Here is a 20295-nt window from a genome sequence, read left to right on the forward strand (position 1 = left end):
CAACTCTTTGCAGTGCTGTCAGGCAGTTAAATACAGTGTGGATTTGCCTTTCATTTGTCTCCCAATTTGTTGTGAAGTGAAGTGTCGCATGACCTGAGTAAACTATGCCTCTATTACACAGGGCAACACCCATTAAAATCTGTAAATAGGCCAGAAAGTGTTGGCTCTAAATATAAACAGTTGATTTTTATGGAGCTGAAAGAAAGCTGCTGAATTGTATGAAGGGCAAATAGAGCTGACCTGTCATATTTTAAAATGAATGTGTATGCCACAGTTGTCAACGGGGAATACTGGTCAGTCAGAGGACAATAGTACCATATAAAAGAAAATAATGCTACTGTCCTTTATTCTTGGGGTGGACCAGAATTAAAGCAAAACTACTTCTAGGAAGAGGTAGAATTCTGCTTCCCACTCGGGTGAAATTCCTCCATTCCCTTTGTTCCTCTATTACTACAACAACAACAAGATTCCTATTAGTGACTTGTACCTCTTGCCTCACCTTTTAAAAAGAAACATAACTGCAAACCTAAACCTTTCATGTAACCCCCAAGAAAGAACAAACTTGCAACTTTAAGAGATGAGCAGTCTGAGACTTTATCCTGTATGAACAATGTTATATACATGCAAGCTGCTGTATTTATATTGCCTTATCACACCTCAAAATCCTCACCAAGTGACATTACTATTTTAGACACAGAACAGTCTCACAAATGGCTTTAAGTAAATGACCAACTAGAGGATTGTTAGCCAGGATATTGGGAGAAACTGCCTCTCTGTGAGGCAATTTAGTGCTTCCCAAATACTCCACTGCAATACCCGGTCCAGACAATAATCTCAAGTCCCAATGTGGAGCTCGAATCCAAAACTTTCTGACCCAGAGATCAGAGTGTTATCACTTCCACCACCACAGAGAGAAAAGGTTCCTAATCTTTAGTTTCTCTTCAGGACAGTTTTGAATCTCTATCCTACAATTAACAGAATGTTGTACCAATTGAGAAGCCTCAAAGTTCAGCTTCAGGCTATTAAATTCCTATTAAACTGAATGCAAAACAGAATTCCCAATGCTCATCCAAAACTTTAAAAAAAATTGTTTTGGTACAGTGGCTTCTTGTCAAAATGTCAAAGTGATTAATAGATTTTTTTTATAAAGTGTAGAGCTGTGTAATTTATAGGCTTAATTTAGTGATAAACAATTGTTTAACTATTAAAAAAAAGTTCAAACAACTTCCTAGCAAAGCATCTAGCAATCCTGTTCTTTATTAATTTGCATCACACATGTCACTTCTTAAACATTAATTTGTTTCCTCACCAGGCAAATCAGTCACCTTACCATCAAAGTTAGTATTCTTCATGCCAGTTGTGTAGGATTTTGTATCTATCCTCATTGAATTCAATCATCAATGCAGCTATTGAAAGATTTAAATTTCCCTTCAATAAAATATTACCATCTTTCTATATAAGTTATTTCATCAGACGAGAGCTAATTGTTTTCATATTCTCACAGTCCCTTTATTGCTTTTTCCTCCTTGATTTTTAACCATCATTAGCTCTAATTTTAAATTATGTTCTGAATTTCCCCCAACTCAAGTAAATAGTCACTCCCCATTTATTTTGTAAACTGCCTTTATTATAATTAAAGAGCTTAATCAGATCACTCATTAACCTCAGCTCTCGGGAACACAAAGTTCACTCAGCCTCTCGTCATAGCTGAAGCCCTTCATCCCAGATATCATTCCGGTTGAATTGTGGCTGGACCTCTTCCAAGAACAAATATATCCTTCATAAAGTGGGTGCCCAAGAAATGAACAATAGTCCAAATAACAACAACTTGCATTTATATAGCACCCGTCACGCAGGTTAGTGTCCCAGAGAGGAGCACAAAGCCGAGCCAGAGGTGGGGGGAGGTGAACGAAGGCACGGTCGAAGAGGAAGGTCTTGAGGTGCGACCTGAAGATGGGGAAGGGTACATCAAATGATGTCTGACCCCCCCAAAAAAAAATCTGTGCAATAACAGTTCAAGCGCAACATCCCTTTGACCCGAGTTTCAGTGCGTGGGCTGACTGACGGCGCGGCTGGTTTTGGTCTGGGAGTTGGGACAGAGCCGGAGCTTTGTGTTTGCAGCCCTCTGATGACGAAGGTATATTACTGAGAGCCGCTCACCCACACCCACAGGCCGCGCCGCGCTGCGCCACTGATACCTGTGCAGGTGGTTTCGGCTCTGACGTTATCCCTGTGGGAGGGAGGGTGGGGTCCTGGTCACGTGATACGGTCCCTGAGGATTTCCGCCATTTTTAAAATTATGATTTTTTTAAAAAAAAGTCGCAAGTTTCAACAGGTGTGAAATAAGTGAGTGAGTGAGAGAGAGAGAGAGAACGAGGTGAGAGAGAGCCCGCGGAGCCCGCACTGATACACAGCAGCCAGAGCCCAGTCACTGAGACCAGGGGGACAGTCTGCCGCTGACTCCATGTTGGCGACAGGTCCTGGGCTTGTGGTTTGAGGGAAAGGGGGCGGGCGGGCTGGGGGGGGGGGACGGGCGGGCTGGGGGGGGGGACGGGCGGGCGGGCTGGGGCTGGGGGGGGGGGGGGGCAGTGAGGGTTTGGGAGCGACATGGCTGGTGTGGAGGCCGGGATGGTGAGGGGGTTTTGCTGTGGTGTTGGGGGTGACAGGACATCACACTCTTTTGTTAGAAGTGTGTGTTAAATACTGCGGCGAAACTGCTGGGGGGGTGTGTGTGTGTTGGGGTGTTGGGGTGTGTGTGTCTGTGTTAGTGTGTGTGGGTGTTGGGGTGTGGGTGTTGGGGTGTGTGTGTCTGTGTTAATGTGTGTGTTGGGGGGGGGTGTGTCTGTGTTAGTGTGTGTGTTGGGGTGTGTGTGTTGGGGTGTGTGTGTGTGTGTTGGGGTGTATGTGTGTGTGTGTGTGTTGGGGTGTATGTGTTGAGGGGTGTGTGTGTGTGTTGGGGTGTAGGTGTGTTGGGGTGTGTTGGGGTGTATGTGTGTGTGTGTGTTTTGGGGGAAAGAGAAAGGGGTTTTGGAGAGTCAGGTATGAAATGGCTGGTGTTTGAGGTGAGGAAGTGGCTTCACTCTCACTCCCTCATTCCCTCACTTGGAGTTGTTCCCCGAGGTGGTGCCCAGCCTGGCCTGGCCTGGCCCCACCCCCACCTCCACCCCCACTTTGGGTGGGTGTCCGCAGGGAGAAGAAAAGAGGAAACGGGGGAAAAAGGTTGACTTTTTTTTTGCTGCTACTTTTTACTTTTGTTAAAAAAACATTTTTAAATATTTTTTTTGCCCCTTGTGAACATGACGAGCAGCTTAACCGAAGTACAATACAGGGTTTCGTTTCGTTTTATGGGTGGAGGTGTTAAGAGTTCAGAGTGGGTTTGTTGGTCTGTTGCTTCGTGCCCTTGAAATGTGAGTGAGTTTTTCTATCAGGTGTTTTTTTACACCCAAATTCTCGGTTATTTTGGTCGTTGATTTTATTTATTCCTCTCTCATTTCATAAAACTGGACTGTGTGTGTGTGTGGGGGGGAGAGGTGTGTTAAGCAAGTTCAATACGTGATCCTTGTGGAGGGAACTGCCACAGAATCAATTTTGACCAGATAACTTTTTTCGTTTTTAAAGATAATCTTGGGACTTTTGTGGAGTATTGAGGAAACCTGGAAATCTTTTGTCTTGACTTGGTTTTGCACTGCAGGCCTGTACCTGATCAGGGAGTGTCGCTTCATGCCTCTTAGTTTCTCCCACAGTTCACCATGAGTACTGGCAGCTAAATAACTGGGTTGTTTTCTTACCCTACCCCCAACGAAGTGTGGGGGGTAATTGTCCAGTTAGTTACCCTGAGCAATACTTCTGTACCTAGTTACACCACCCAGTTACTCTGGCTTTGGGAGGCATTATTCTAAATTTGGCATTTTACTCGGGAAATAGTCAGAGAGGTAGAATTCTCTCTGGTTAAGTGCTATCAATAATAATGCGTCAATAACGAATGCATAATTTCCATGTTTTATATTGGTGATGAGCATGAAGACCCTCAGGGAGTGTAGAGATTCATTGTCTACTCTTAACGGTCTGAACCATTCAAAATTGATTGATTCACATCTGCAGTGTCTTGTTCATTGTTCTCAATATTAAATAGAAATTGTGTACATCTACAAAAAAAACTTTTGGAAACAAGCATGGAAAATGCTAGATGGCTAAGTTTAGTATTGTCACTTTTTTTTAAAAAAAGGCTGAAACTTTTCATTTAATGTGAAATGATTCAGCTGCTTGATTGTTGAATTTAACCAATTAAAATGAATGAATGAGCATTCTATCAATATTTAGTGTTGAGATCAAACCAAAATGCTATAGATATGTGGCAAATTTGATTATATTTTGATTGCTGGTCATAATGGGCGCTTTAGCTATAAATTATAATTTGGAGTAGTTGGGTTACTGTTGCGCAGAAATAAATTGCAGATCTTTTGACAAAACGCAGTACTACAACAACAACTTGCATTTATATAGCTCCCTTCACGATGGATGGCGTCACAGAGTGCTTAATGCCTGTGAGTTCCCCACACAGCCAGTTCACCGCATACTAGCAGCTAAAGAATTGGGTCTTTGGAATTGGACATCATAAAGAATTACTACTTGAAAATGATTTTCATATGTGTTGATTGTGTACGTCTGATCTCTCCTCACATTTCTACAGTTTCCACTTTGGAATTGACTCTCCAAAACAGCTGGGCTGGCTTTTAATGTAATAGCACGGAAATCTAAATTTTAAAAATAGACTTTGCTCTGCACTAAAATGACATGACTCCTGGTGCAACTCTAAGTTGTGTGAAATGGATGGCTACAGATTCAAATTGTACTAGGCTGCTCTTTCTACTATAGTCGAATCGCCTGCTAACACCGTGTCTCGGTGTATACGTGACAGATTGTTATTTAGGTGGAGGGTCTTTGGAACTGGACATCATCAACAGGCAGCACCTTTTAGGAGAGGACAAGAGCTGAAATGCAAAAATTGGTAAACTTATTTTTTTAAAAAGTGTATTTATTTTGGAGATGCTTTTTTGGCAATGTTGAAGTCCACAGTTTCTTTAAAGTAATATATAATATTTCTAGGACACAAAGTATGATTGGCATTAAAGGAAATCTTGAGATACTGGCAATTAACTTTGTACAGTTTGTGATCTGCTTTGTTTTATTTTTCAGTTAATGCAAGAGTTTGAGACTTTGAAATCCAAACATTACAAATTCAGCTTGGTGATGCCAGAACTGCTGAGTGGCAGTGTGAGAGGTACCTATCCATTAAATAATAATTCTTGCGTTTGGTGTAGCGCCTTTCATGTCAGGAGGACGTCCCAAAGTGCTTCATAGGAACTGCCAGTTTTAATGTCCCACTGCCACCTTAGGTGAGATCAGTGAACTCAGCAGAGACTAAGCAAAGAATCAGAGACCTTCCTGCTTGAAAAACTCAATACTACAGAGAATAGGGCAGCGGGGGCAGCTATTTTTGATTCTTAATTGCTATCCAGAGACTTGTACTGAAAGATAAATGTGAGTGTTAAGTAAGGACAGGCGTGAATTTGACAATATTGTATCTGTGCCAATGTTAACTATGAGCATTAAATCAAGGTCATTTATTTTCAGGGAAATTAAGTATCAATGTCTTCGGGAGCATCTTCAGGTCAGAGATCTAGAGCTTTTCAAGTGGCTCAGAGAAATCGTGAACCAGTACCCCATTATGACGAGGTCCCACGTGAGATTAGGTCATTCGATCCATATCTTCAGGGTAACCTAACTTCACCAGAGCCTAGATTTCTACATGACTGTGAGTTGGCAACCAGTGCAGACCCACTGCCACCACCTCCGCTACCCCTGCAGCCTGCTGTCGGCCCCGAATTCTACTTGCCTGAAGATGACGACCCAGTCACTTCTCTAGAGTTGAAACCAGTCCGACGATTTATCCCAGATTCTGTGAAGAACTTCTTCAAAGCTAAAAACGATGATCAACAAAATGACATGACTTCTACCAATTACATAAGTGATGGAGTGGAGTGCTCCCCACCAGCCTCTCCTACTGCTTCTGCGAAAGAGCTATCCAAGAGCAATCAGCACAGATCGGCTGCCAATTCCTACATGGATCCATACGGGGGATCCGGAGGAAGCTACAACTCGCGGAAAGAGGTCGAAGCCATGCTTCCTCGAGACCCCTACGACTCACTGGATCGTCATACCCGCACTGTGCAGAGCTATAGTGAGAAGGTGCAGGTGTACCACATGAAGTATTCTTATATGAAATCTTGGGCTGGCTTATTAAGAATCTTAGCTGTAGTTGAACTGCTGTTTGGAGCCGCAGTTTTTGCCTGTGTGTCTGCTTATATACACAAGGACAATGAATGGTACAATATGTTTGGTAACTCCCGCCCATATGGTTATGCTGCCAGCAGTTTGCAAGGAGGATACTACTATGACGGACCAAAAACTCCTTTTATTATTGTTGTTGCAGGCTTGGCATGGGTAATCACCATTGTTTTACTTGTCCTGGGCATGTCCATGTACTATCGCACCATCCTACTTGACTCCAACTGGTGGCCTTTGACAGAGTTTGCGATTAATGTTGTCCTATTCATTCTCTTCCTGGCTGCTGCAATAGTGTATTTGAATGATATAAACCGCGGCGGCCTTTGTTATTACCCTCTCTTCAATACTCCATTAAATTCCACGTTTTGCCGTGTGGAAGGAGGACAGACAGCTGGGGTCATCTTCCTGTTTGTTACCATGTTCCTGTATCTAATCAGTTCCATCGTGTGCTTAAAGCTGTGGAGACATGAATCAAACAGGCAACATCGGGAAGCGATGGAACAAGAGGTAAGTATTTGTTTTAAGAATAAGAAGTGAGGTTTGAACTCCCCTGAGTGTTCATCAGGAAGTGCTTTGCTTGGTTGATACTGATCCACGCAAACCACGAAGATTCCTGGTTCATTCTCGCCTGTGCTCAATTAGGTTGCCTCAACCAAATAACTTAGGTTGCATTAGACATATTACAGCTAATTTCTGAACCCTTAGATTACACTGGTGGAGGACAGGGGTCAAATCAATTGGGATTCTTGATCTTGGAGGGTGTTCCGAGAAGTATGAATGTGGACACTGGAAGGGTGAAATCTCTATTGGCGTAGCTTAAAAGACCTTTCTTAAAATTCAAGCAAACAAATATTTTGTGCATTACATGTTTTTTTAAGAAGATTGAACTAAAAATCATAAATGGCTGGATAGTCTGATTTGCGATCCTTCACAAAATATAGATTAAAAGTTTACCAACCGAGCTCCTCAGTGGTTTAGTCGGTAAGGGTTCCATTTGATATATCACTAAACTATACACACTGGAGATCTTGGGTTTGATCCCTGACTTGTACTGAGTTGCTATTAGTTGGATCGTGATTTTGTTTAACTCCCTTGGGTTTGGGAGATTCAAAATCTGCCTGAGTTCCTGATCACTATCCTGTGAGTTCCAACTGGAAAATGCACATGCAGGAATGTTGGGTGAGAGATCCATACTTGAATAGCCCGGCAACACTGCTCATAAAGAGCTACGAGCTGTATACAATAGATTGGTACTAGATGGAAAAACACCGCAACATTATCCTCTAAGTTTGTACATTTAGGCTAGCTAGGTATCTTTGTTTGGAAGCAACTTGCCTTGTTTCAGCAAAGCCCAAAACTTCGCAAATTCATTCAAACTGGTGTAACTTTTTGGCATTACTCCAGTGTCCAAATAACCTACCAAATTCAAGTAGATTGCCAGTTTTAAAATTGCTTTAATGAACAGGTTGAATCGTAACTTCCCCTTTTCCCTGGCATTTACATCTGATCAATACTCTCTCCATGCAAAATGTTGGATTAATAATAATCCTTGCATTTGATTGTTATCATGTCGTTGAGACGTCTCCGAGAACTTTACATGATATACTGTAAAGTATATCCACAGCTATGGGGTGAGTGATCAATTTTATTTGGGGGATTGTTGGCCAGGATACCAGGAGCGAGAAACTCCCTTCTCTTTTTGAATAATGCTATAGGTTCTTTAACACCCACCTGCACAGGCAGATGAGAACTCGGTTATACATCTCATCTGAAGGAATAAAATGAGTTGTCAGAATTTCACTTTTATATTTCAGCTCTGGAGGCTTGAAATTCAAGAGTCGAGCCATGTTATAAAAGCAATGGTTTGAGGGAGTGGGGGGGGCCATAAAATCCTAACCAGTGCTATAATATGGCACAGTTGTTGATCGGACCTTTTACATTCACTAAGCGTACAGTCCAGTCTTCCATCCCCCCAAAAAATAGTTGTTTCTGGGTCACCAAATCGCGCATGTGCAGGAAGTGACATGAGCAGTACCCTGATGACCTTGCCGTCGGCCATTTCAGTAGCGCACTGCATGTCGGTATGTGGGAAATCAAGATGGATGACTTCCGTGGTGTCATATGCTATCGCCAGTGAGCTGATAATGTTTGTAAAATAGGCTTTTTTTTAAAAAAAAACACTTGGTGATCGCTTTCTGCCCGCATTTTGGATTTTCGTAAGTAGATGTCAGGGTCCACATGACAATTGCATTTTAAGCGAAATCACATTAAAACGTGTCGTAACTGGTCTCTACTGCAGTTGCCAAACTTCGGGCTGCTGTTATTTTTACATTCCCTCTGCATCGCCAAAGGGCATTTGCAGCAAAATGATATTCAGGACTAACTAACATCATGCAGGTATTACAGATATCACGTGTAAAACATCATTAGAAATGTATTTCTCGTGACTCTCACTTTCACAAAATACAATAGAGGCCCACATATGCACCTGAATACTTTGTTCCTGTTTTTTTCCATAGATTGACCACAGTTATTTAATTAAGAATCAAATGGCATTATTTGAAAAGAGAAGGGAATTTCTCTCTCCCAGTGTCTTGGCCAACAACCTACCAAATAAAATTGGTCACTCACTCCATAGTTGTTTGTGGGACCTTGCTGTGCACAAACTGCTGCTGCATTTCTCCCACAAAACACATAGTCATCCCACTTTACAGTATATTATGTGAAGCTCTATGATATGTCTCAATGATGTGATAATGTGATATATCAAATGCAAGGATTAGTTATTATTAAATGTACCTGACTGCTTTTATTGGTGTACATTTCCATAGCTGTTAATGTCCTCCAATACTTTATCTAAGCATCTATGAGGGAGTGTTGTCAGACTATTTGACTGTGGGGAACATGACAGCTGAGCCCTAACTTGTCCTCATCTGAAATGTATACACTTTTCAGCAGAGGTTTCTGGATGCTAATTGGCATTAGAACCTGGCTGATTTTGTTATTCACAAACACTCCCTGACTCCCAAGGTGCTGTTAAAATTGGTGAACTTAGCTCAGATAGAAGTCGGAAACCTTTGCTTTGTTGTATGGCCCAATGGTCATCAGGCTGAACCTTTCCACTTTAGGTCATCAATGGAGGGTTTGTTTCACTTTTCGCTTCTTTTGTTCCTCGTTTATTTTCCTTTTTTTTGTTCTGCTTTACTAATTTCTGCTTGGCTGTCTAAGGATTGCTTTTGCTTGTGACTTCATCTCTTTGTGCAATTCAGTCATTTCTTGTTTTAATTCTGTGTGTCTCACCGACCATTCGTTTCTGACTGACTTTAAATTGAGGGGGAGTGTTCGGTTTCATACCAGAGTAATGGCACCATGTTTTATCCACAATCCTTAGTGAAGAACCACAGTATAGCATATCACTGGAGGTGGAAGAGCAGTTTCATGCTGACATAGAAGCATTGACCTTCAAAACATTGAGCTGTAGGAACTAATCCATTGAACTATAGAATAAAACATGAACCTTGCCCAAAATCACACCGAGTGAATAAGCTATGGTGGTTCAGATTTTGGATTCACAAAAATATGGATATGAAAGCAATTCCCTGTAGTGGGTAATCTGGAATAGGAGTATTCCCTCTAATATTGGAGAAAATAAGGAGATTAATACCAGTGAAGAGCATTGATTGCTGTGTGTTAGAATCTTACAGCACAGAACGAGGTGCCTGTGCCGGTTCTTTGAAAGAGCTATCCAGTAAGTTCCTCTCCCCGCTCTTTCCCCATAGCCTTGCAACTTTTTCCTTTTCAGATATGTGTTCAATTCCCTTTTGAAAGTTATTATTGATTTTGCTTCCACCACCCTTTCAGCAGTGCATTCCAGATCGTAACAACATGCTGCATTTATAGATATATATATAAAAAAATCTCATCTACCCTATAGTCCTTTTGCCAATTATCTTAAATTTGTGTCTTTTGGTTACTAACCCACCTGTTGATAGACTATACTAATTACACTTATCTGTTGGTACCAAGTGTAATTTCTCCATGTCTGTCTGACCTCTCTCCAGCCTTCCATCCTGTTTTTCTGTGACTTCTGCCCCAGTTTCGGATGTAACCAACTGTGTCATGTTCTGCTGCCAAATTTGCAATTTTTTAACCATGTGGTGGCCTGAGGCACTGTGACCTGTGGAGAAGAGGAGGGGAGAAATTGTGTACGTTTACAATATCCTTGCCTGTTCAGGCATACACAAAAGATCTCATGGCAATATTTGTAAAGGGAAAGGAGTTCCTCCCAGTGTCCTGGCACCAATCTCCACCCACCCCCCAATAAAAATGCATATTCACTTCATGGGACATTGCTGGTCATAAATTGGCTGCAGTGTTTCGCCAACAAACAAGGTGTGACTAATCCTTAACAGAAAAAGTTATGTGAAGTGCTTTGAGATTACAACAGTGTAATCTGAAGTTTTAATCATGTTTGAATTTGGGTCAATTTAACCTGATTCTGATGTTTCCCAAAACCTGCGCTGTGCACCTTCCAGAAGTGTGTTTGCTGGTTAACAATCCAGGGAAGGAGGAGGTGCCACTGTTTTCTTCTCCGTCCCCCTTTCTCCCCCCTATCCCCACTGTCTGGACTTGGCAAAGATGCGTGCAGTAGTCCCTAACTTTTATTGCTCATCACAGTTATCTATGCTGCCCCTCTTTCCTCCCTGCCCCCGACAGAAAACACTAACTTGTTGTTTTGAACTGCAGCTCTTATATCTAAAATGATGCTCTCGATGAACAGCAATACTGACAGCTTGACATTGATTGCTCCGTAAGACACCAAACTGATTACATTTAATGTGTTCTCCTATGTTTTTCCTAGATGAGAATGACGGAAACTGGAGCACCAAGGGTAACGGTAAGTGAACTTTGTTAAAGAACTTCGTAAAGTCCTTAAAAATTCTTAATCAAACGATTAAGAATTTTTAAGGACACACTTTCAGTCTGTCTGTCTTTTGTGGTATAAGAGCTTGTTTTACTTGCTGTATTTAAAACAGAGCCTTGGTGTGTGATCTTTTTCATGTTTAATTGAGTAGAGGCTGACCTCTACCACTATGATGAGATTCCAAATAAACTTGTAACAGAGAGAAATGCTTTGTGCCAAGGTTTCTCGATGTGTTCTCACTGATCCCTTTAAGATCAAATAAAAAGAGGGCGTTTCTGAAGAATACTCGCACCCGTTGACCTTGAAAGAAATAAAGTAGCGTTTAAAGTATTTTTTGAGAAACCTTATTGAACCCATACTGCAACAACAGCAAGAACTTGCATTGATTAACTTGCATTGCATTTACGTGGTGGTGTTTCGGAGTGCTTACGTTGTAGGATGTGAGCAAGTTTGAAAATAGTAAAAGAGAAAATCATTGTTAAGCTTGAATTTTAAAAGCTGTAGATCGTAATTGGAAGACTGAGGGAGGAAAGGAATTCTACAGAATTGTGAGAATAATTTGTAAAAGACAATGTGAGTATTAAGTTCAAAAGAATAAGAAGGTGCAGCGTAGACAGAGTATATAAATTAGCACATTTGGAACTTGACTCCTGTGATTGAAAAGCCTGACAACACTTATCATCAAGGCGTAAATCATGCAATGTCTGCAATTGTCCAAGGCACTATTGATGACAGACCAGCTAGCATGGCACATCAGTGGGTCTTGGAGGAGTACACTAGGGGCAGGGATTATTTCCTGCTTGGCTCCTTACAAGCCAAGGATCTAATGGCTAAGATAATTCTAGCTGGACAAGCAGCATGAACTTTGCCAGACAGTGCTGTCGATGGCAAGCTATGTGGTTTTAGCTGGTTAAATTCCATCAGTACCCCAAACACCACTCTGGGTCCCCAAACCTTGATCTTGCGTGCCTGTGTCTAATAATCCCTGGAGTAGATCAACAACAACTTGCATTTATATACTATCTTCATGGGGCCCTCATTGGCAGAGCTTGATGTCGAGCCAGGGAGAAAGCATGGGCACCAATGGGATTTTTGGAGGCCAAAGCAAAGGGGGCAGGTAGAGGAGCGGGGTGTAAGCAGGTTGGAAAGGTAGGGAAGTGTCAGGGTATGAAATTATTTGTACATGGGAGTGAGGATCTTGAAAGTGATCTGTTCCATAATTCGGAGCCCATGAAGCCTGGCAAAGACTGGGTTATGGGTGTGCAGCGGTTAGTACTGGTGAAGATACAGATGGTGGGAGTTTTGAATTAATTGGATTTTATGAATGGGGGGCTCCGAGATGCTACTCAGCATAAAGGGTGCTTTTTAAATGCAAGTTGTTGTTGTATGGCTCTCCCTTTCCCCTCTACCTGCACCCCCCCACCCCCGCAAGCGATTGCGCACATCTAATTTATTTTGGTTTCATTCTTAAATTCTAGCATAATGATGCTCCTGTGAGAGAAGAGAGATCGATGGCAGCTGATACGAACCACAAACAACTGAGACCTATTGAAACCAGACCAGAGGTAATGAGTGGCTACATTCCTGCAGGGCATATTCCAAAACCACTTGTGATGGCAGACTACATAGCGTGAGTATAAGTTCATTAACATCAACTCCACATTAGATAGTGTGTCTTGCCTGAGTAGGAGGGGTTAATTGGCAAAAGGAATGATAAACACACGGATAGTTTTTTCTGTAACCTTGAGCTGAGGGTGTTTTATAACTTAAGATATATGCAACGGGATCTCCAGCTTCACACCCAGTTTACGCGTCTCTCGACTAGATTATCCAGTCAGACACACAGCTAAAGGGCTGAACTCTTACATTAAGTTACCACAGAAACTGGTTTTCTGTTCCACACGGAATATGTGATAACATTCAAGGAGTACGATGATGCCATACATTCTAGGCATCGTTTACAAGATTTTTATAGATCATTCTAATGGTAGTAATGGTAGCAGAATCAAGGAAATTTGCTTTAATATCAAGTGACTCTGCTCCAGGCGTTTCTCTGATATTTATGACAGAGTTAATGGGGGGGAGGGTTATCAAGTAGTTTTAAAAGCCCTGTGCATGCTGAAGTTAACATGGCCGTTGGTAGCTGAGAAGTTGAAGCAGCTTTGCTGCCTCTGGAAATACAGTCCCAGTAGCTCAGCCAGATATTGGCCTTTAATGTATGGAGAAAACTTGTTTCAATGCCAATCCAGCTGTTCAGACATGATGAGTTCAGTAAGTTCCATCTGTGCTGAAAGTTTTCAATTATGTGATTGTAAATCAGAACAAACAAAAAAAAAGGATGTTACGCTATTTGTTGAGTAGTGGTTTTTGCCTGATGCTATTAATCTGATAACATCAGCAGTATGGTGCTTTTACAAACTATGGTATTGAAACTCAAATGTTTTAAATATATGATTTTTTGTTTAGTAAGTACCCTACAATTCGCTCACCTGAGGAGCGGGAAAGCTACAAGGCTGTGTTTAATGACCAACATTCAGAGTACAAAGAGCTTCACGCTGAGGTGCAAGCTGTAATGAAGAAGTTCAATGACATGGATGTCATGATGAGCAGACTACCTCGACACGCAGGGAACCAACAGGTCAGCAAACTGGATTGGGGAGTGGGTATGAAATCAATGATCAGATCTGATTTTTTAATACTGCGTGAAATGAGATCCATTTTCAATCTAAAAACCTGACATAGAAAAGGCAATCCAACTAATCCTGATGGATGACCCTGTATTTCAATAGTAGGCTGTACTGCTGTCTGCCCACCAAGCTTTATGCAGTGCTATCGTAGTCTATGGGTTCCCATGATTCTGGTGGATTAAGGAAGTCTTTAATAGTGTTTATTATTATATAGGAATGTTGCCGATCTACCATCTATTCTTTACATTAGAATATGAAGCAGAAATAAGCCATTCGCCCCAACTATTCCTTGTTGCCCAAACGTTATTTGGATGATTTGTCAGATGGAGCTACTTTCCATAGCTGGGGGAGTTGGCACCTGCTCAATTTCAGTGGTATGTACAATGTGACAACAGTTGCTAGGAAGTCCTGGAAGATCAATAGGTGGGCTCAATGCCAATTTCTAAGCAAGGCATGACAATGGCCAATATCCTATGGTCTATGGGCCAGAATCAACTTCACAAGGTGACATTACTGACACATTCTGCACAATGCACAGGAAATAACATCAGCAGTGACCTCTGATAGCTCCCGTTTTCCATTGTTGACCCTTTTTTTTAGATGGGAAAGCAGGTACTTGTGCCTGACACCAGGTGTTATAATGGGGAGAGCGTAGATTCATGCTATAAGTGATGCTATGCTGTACCAAACGGCAATATAATGGGATAATAGATTATTTCCACTGATCAGTGAGTCAGTAACAAGAGCACAAATTAAAGATGATCACAAAAAGAATTAAAAGGGAGGCGCCCCAAAAATGTCCTTACACAGAGGATAGGTTGGAAATAGAATTTTGTGCCACAAACTGCTGTTAAAGCAGAGTCCATAAATTTGTTTTAAAAGGTAATTTTTTGATTAAATAATGAGGAATGTTGAAAGTGCATAGGGAATGAGCTGCATAGTTAGTATGTGCTCTGAACCTTTGAATAAAAATATACTTCAGAAATCCTTCAAAATACCAGTCCATGGATTACCTCCTAATACCAGCAGCTAAATCTATCTAATTTGAAGTTGATTATTCTCGTTCTAGAGCACAATGAAGAAACAAATTTAACACTTGCTTGGACATGTAGTTGTTTATTTTGAGCTAAAATCTATGATAAACTCATGCTGTCTGTTCAAGTAGTGCCGATGTATCATTCAGTTTTAAACTAAGATAATGCAAGATCACTTCCTACACAAATCTAATAGACAAAAACAAATCTATTACAGAAAAAAATAATTTAATACAGTAACAACCAATTTGTATGCCTGGAGCCTTTCACATTGGAAGAATGTTCCAAGACTAAGTGGAAAGCTGGGTGCTGCTACGGCACTACGACAGACTACGGCATTACCTCACCCCTCACGCTGCTGAAACACTGGTCCACGCCTTTATCACCTCAAGGCTGGACTACGGGAACTCTCTCCTCGTCGGCCTTCCCGGCACCTCCCTCCACAAGCTGCAGGTCATTCAGAACTCTGCAGCTCGTGTACTGTCCCGCACCAGGCTTCGCGACCACATCACTCCCACCCTCGCTCGCCTCCACTGGCTTCCCATCCCCCAGAGGATTGAATTCAAGATCCTCATCCTCACCTACAAGGCCATTCACGGCCTTGCTCCCTCCTACCTCTCCAACCTACTATCCCCCTACTTACCTGCCCGTACCCTCCGTTCCTCTGGCTCCGGTCTGCTCCACATCCCCCGCCCCAACGGGCCTTCAGCCTCTAGGCTCTGGAACTCTATCCCCCAGTGCCTTCGCCTTGCCTCCTCCCTTTCCTCCTTCAAGGCCGGTCTCAAGACCTTTCTCTTTGACCGTGCCTTCAGCTCCCCTCTCGACTCTCTACCCCCTCCTCACTCCCTCCCTTCCCTCCCCTCACCCTGACAAATTGCCCCCTGCTCGGGTCCTGACCCAACTGTTCAGCGCCTTGGGACGTCCTCCCGACGTGAAAGGCGCTCTATAAATGGAATGTTGTTGTTGTTGTTCCAGAATACCCATCCCATTGCCCACTCCAACCCCCCCACCCCCCATCACAGCATCAAGCTGTTTTTTAAACAGGTTCAGTTTCCGAGCCCCAACCATCCTTCCTGGCAAAAAGCTGTTAATTATCCTCTGAGTAAAGAGGAACTTTGCAACTTTTTACCTATGTCCTCTTGTTCTGTTGTCTTGTTGCATCCTAAAATATTGTTCTGGGTTTACTTTTTCAATCTCATTTAAATGTTATACACCTCTATATGGTCCCCTCTGGCAGATCCTCTCTGAACTGTTCTAGCTCTTAGCTCGTTCCTCTAACCCTGGGGATCATCCTCGTTGCTCTCCTCTGCACTTGCTTTAGGTCCTCATGTAACCTTGACCTGAGCTGTATGTAGCTCTCTTAGTGTGACCTGACCAGAGCACGATATAACTATAACCTGATATCTGGGGATTTAATCTCAACTGATTTAGGTGCGGGGAGTAAAGATTACAACCAATGCTCGCCCAGTATTCAAAATGTGTCTCCTTTCTAGCATGAGCTGCTAGGTAACTGTCAGGATTATAACAATGCCAAAAACAGAAGTCACTGGAACACTCAGCAGGTCAGGCAGCATCTATAGAGAAAGGAAAGTGAGTCAATGTTTCGGGTTCATGACACTTTGTCACAACACAAATTACATAATCACTACCCTTGAAATCCTGTGAAGTGCTTTGAGAAGTCTTCCTGACATGAAAGATTTTTATCAAATCCTATTATTGTAACTGCTGAGGTCAACTGCAGTTTATACCAATATGTTTTACGCCTGCAACCCAGATAAGGTCCATCAACTCATCACAGCAAAGTAAATATTTATGGATACTGGAAGCTATTTGTAAAACATTTGTCTTGAGTGAAACGTTTGAGTTTGCTTATAAAATACATGGCGCAACAATTTACAGTAAATCCCATGAAGTGCTTTGAGACATCTTCCACCCCGACTTCAAAAAGTACCACACAACAGAGCCACTCCCTTCGCTCAGGGAGCGCTGGCCTGCTTCATGTGCTCTGCCCTCCCCTCTACCCGCCACACCATCCATGGCTGGGCTTTCAGCCTATCTACCCCATCTCGAAGACCCTCCCTTCCTCACCTCATTCAAGGTCTGTCTCTTTGACCATGCCTTTGTTCATCTTTCCCGTCGGCTCCCATACCGAGCTTGGGTTCACTGAAAGTAAAACATATCCAAAAATGCTCCTTTCCCCTTGTAAGTTCAATTACCAATACTGTGTAAGGTTAAGAGCCTTTGAACATCCTCATGACATGAAGAGCACAAGATAAATGTTAATTTGTTGTATATTAAATGAAAGTTTTATTACTTAACTTTGGTTGTTTGGCACGTTCACATGGCATTCAGCAGCAGTCTGGTGATATCGTGTGCAGCCCTAAATTGCTGAAGATGTGAAACGTTCACATAGATTGATACTGGGGAGAAGGTGGGGATTTGCCCTTTTCCCTTCCAATAGATAACTGCAACCTATTAATAAATTGATGAATGTTGGAGGTTTCACTATTGTTTGAAGCTAGTGCTGTGCTTCCTGGATGAATACCCAATCGTGTGCCCTTTTATTAATGGTGTTTTTCTACAATTTAGGAAGACGATGAGATTGTAAATAATAAAAATAAACTTAACTTTTATGTTGCAGTTTTCTACCAATCTGTTTTTTATAGTCAATTCACACTTGACCAAAGTCTCCAACTTTGCAGACCCGATTGTGTGCCCTTTTATTAACATTACTTTTCTACATTTTAGGAATACGATCGGATTGCAAACGTTTTTCATGAGTATCAGAAGAAAAAGAATGTAAGTATAAAAGAATTTTAAACAAGGCAAATTTTGTTTGTCCAATTTGTTTGATAGTGGGATTGATACGATCGTGAGATTCTTCCCATTGTGCTCCTGTTAACCCTGCTAGCTGTGACAAGCAGCAGGAAGCATGCCAGAGAGTGTGTTTAATGGCAAGCTATGTGATTTTTCATAGATTAAGCTCCAGCAGTATCCTCAACTCATCACACCCCACCCTTGCCAATCTGCACCTAATATTCTCTGCAAATAGTTAAGCAGGGTGCTTCTCTTCGGGGGAGAGCAAACATTCCATTTCAACCGGGAGAATTTCCATGTATAGGTGGGATGCATGGAACTGTTTAGTTTGATACTCTTAAGTATGGTGATGGGTTTCTGCATGTGTCACATACTGGGATAACCAAAACAAATTAATAGAACTCTTTGGATCGGAAGGTTTTAGGTTTCAGCCCTATATCAGAAGTTGAACTTACTAGGGGAGAAGCAGCATTTTTGGAGATCTTGTCCTTTTGAAACCCTGTATGAAACCCACCACCTGCTCCCTTAACCCCATCCCTACCCCACTCCTTACCTCCCAGCTCCACCTCCTTGCCCCTCTTCTCACTGACATCGTTAACCTCTCCCCCTGTCCTCTGGTACTGTTCCCACCCCTTTAAAAAATGCTGTCATCACTCCTATCCTTAAACAACCTTCCCTGGACCCTTCTCTACTCCCTAACTTACGCCCCATCTCCAACCTCCCCTTCCTCTCCAAGGTTCTGGAACGAGTTGTTGTTTCTCAGCTTTGCTCATTCCTCTCCTGGCACTCCTTCTTGAACCCCTCCAATCAGGCTTCCGTGCCGCCCACAGCACAGAAACCGCCCAGGTCAAAGTAACAAATGACATTCTGTCCCTCAGCCTCCTTGTCCTCCTCGACCTCTCTGCTGCTTTTGACACCGTCGACCACTCTATCCTCATCCACCACCTCTCCTCTCACCTCAACCTTCATGGTGCTGTCCTTGATTGGTTCAGATCGTACCTCTCACACCGCCTGCACTTCATCTCCTCAAACGGCTTCTTCTCTAGCCCCCGGACCGTCTCTTGCGGCGTCCCTCGGGGCTCTGTCCTTGGTCCCCTCCTCTTCAATATCTATATGCTCCTTCTTGGTGACATCATCCACAGACATGGGGTCAACTTCCACATGTATGTGGATGACACCCAATACCTCTCTGCCTTCACCCTTGACTCTGGGACCACTGCTGTCCTGTCAGAATGTCTGTGAGACATCAAGTCCTGTATGAGAGCTAACTTTCTTCAGTTGAACGTCAACAAGACCGAGGCTGTACTGATTGAGGTTGGGTGACATTAAAGTTCCCAAGACATTATCTGAAACTGGTTCCTCTTGACCTACAATTCTCTCACTAGATGTATACATAAATTCATAGATTCGTAGAAAGTACAATTTAGAAACAGGCCATTCGGCCCATCCAGTCTGGCCAGTGCTTATACTCCACATAAGTGCCTATCCTAGATCCTATCCCTAGTTCTCTATTCGGTCCTTTTCCCCATATCCCTCAATTTCATTCTCCCTCGTCTGTGTGTCCAGCATTTTGTTTAAATGTGCACTCTGCCTCCACCCTCGATTTCAGGATCACTGCTGTCCTTACAGTGGACATCAAGTCCTGGATGAGAGCTAACTTCCTGCAGTTGAATGTCAACAAGACTGAAGTCCTCCTGCTTGGCTCCCATCAATGCCTCCATACCTTGGGCGCTGAAGCATCTCCCTCCACGGATGCACTCTACATCTCATGGAGTCAATATAGAACTTCGGCGTCCTGTTTGACCCTCAACTGTCCTCCATACCCTACATCTGTGCCATAACTTGCTCTGCCTTTCCTCATCTCCACTTCACGTCCCTGCCTGGCCCAACCCACCATTGGCGGGTGGGCCTTCTGCCACTCTGCCCCCACCATCTGAAACTCCATCCCGCAGTCCCTCTGCCTCGCCCCCTTCCTTGCCTCCTTCAAGATCCATCTCAAAACCCTCCTCTTTGACCATGCCTTTGATCTCCCTGCTTCCCCCCCCACCCACTTGCCCTTCACCCTCCCCAATCCCGAACCCCAGCTCGGGTGCGATACATTGATTATCCAGCGCCTTGGGGTGTCCTCCTGATGTGAAAGGTGCTTTACAAATGTAATTTTTGTTGTGGCAGAGAATTCCACTCTCTCTACCCTGTTTCCAATATCTGGTCACTGCCATTGACAGCAATTATTTTGAGATGTTTCAGCAGGATAATTTGCTATAAAATGTAAATTCTTTAATGTTTAAATATGTTTGTTTACAGGATCCTGCTTTCTTGGAGAAGAAAGAACGATGTGAATATCTGAAAAGCAAACTCTCCCATATCAAGCAAAGGATTCAAGAATATGACAAAGTTATGGACTGGAATGATGGATATTAGACACTCAGAATCTGTTTAGTTTTACTACTTTGACTTTTTTTGTTTCATCTGAACAAAGTTCCAT

General features: G+C 42.7%; 1 protein-coding gene across 1 annotated transcript in view; it reads left to right on the top strand.

The window, feature by feature from the left end:
* Nucleotides 1-2574: 2574 nt before the first annotated feature.
* oclnb (occludin b) overlaps nucleotides 2575-20295 on the top strand; it is a 43995-nt gene continuing 26274 nt past the window's right edge. Inside the window, exons 1-10 of the mRNA XM_042331669.1 lie at nucleotides 2575-2631; nucleotides 3308-3407; nucleotides 4691-5008; nucleotides 5197-5281; nucleotides 5635-6855; nucleotides 11210-11245; nucleotides 12751-12902; nucleotides 13739-13910; nucleotides 17742-17792; nucleotides 20115-20228. Coding sequence (XP_042187603.1) covers nucleotides 5650-6855; nucleotides 11210-11245; nucleotides 12751-12902; nucleotides 13739-13910; nucleotides 17742-17792; nucleotides 20115-20228 — 1731 coding nt within the window. The 5' untranslated portion in view covers nucleotides 2575-2631; nucleotides 3308-3407; nucleotides 4691-5008; nucleotides 5197-5281; nucleotides 5635-5649. The remainder of the gene's footprint in view (nucleotides 2632-3307; nucleotides 3408-4690; nucleotides 5009-5196; nucleotides 5282-5634; nucleotides 6856-11209; nucleotides 11246-12750; nucleotides 12903-13738; nucleotides 13911-17741; nucleotides 17793-20114; nucleotides 20229-20295) is intronic.

The sequence above is a fragment of the Callorhinchus milii genome, unplaced genomic scaffold (assembly GCF_018977255.1).
Source record: "Callorhinchus milii isolate IMCB2004 unplaced genomic scaffold, IMCB_Cmil_1.0 Scaffold1, whole genome shotgun sequence".
Taxonomy (NCBI): domain Eukaryota; kingdom Metazoa; phylum Chordata; class Chondrichthyes; order Chimaeriformes; family Callorhinchidae; genus Callorhinchus; species Callorhinchus milii.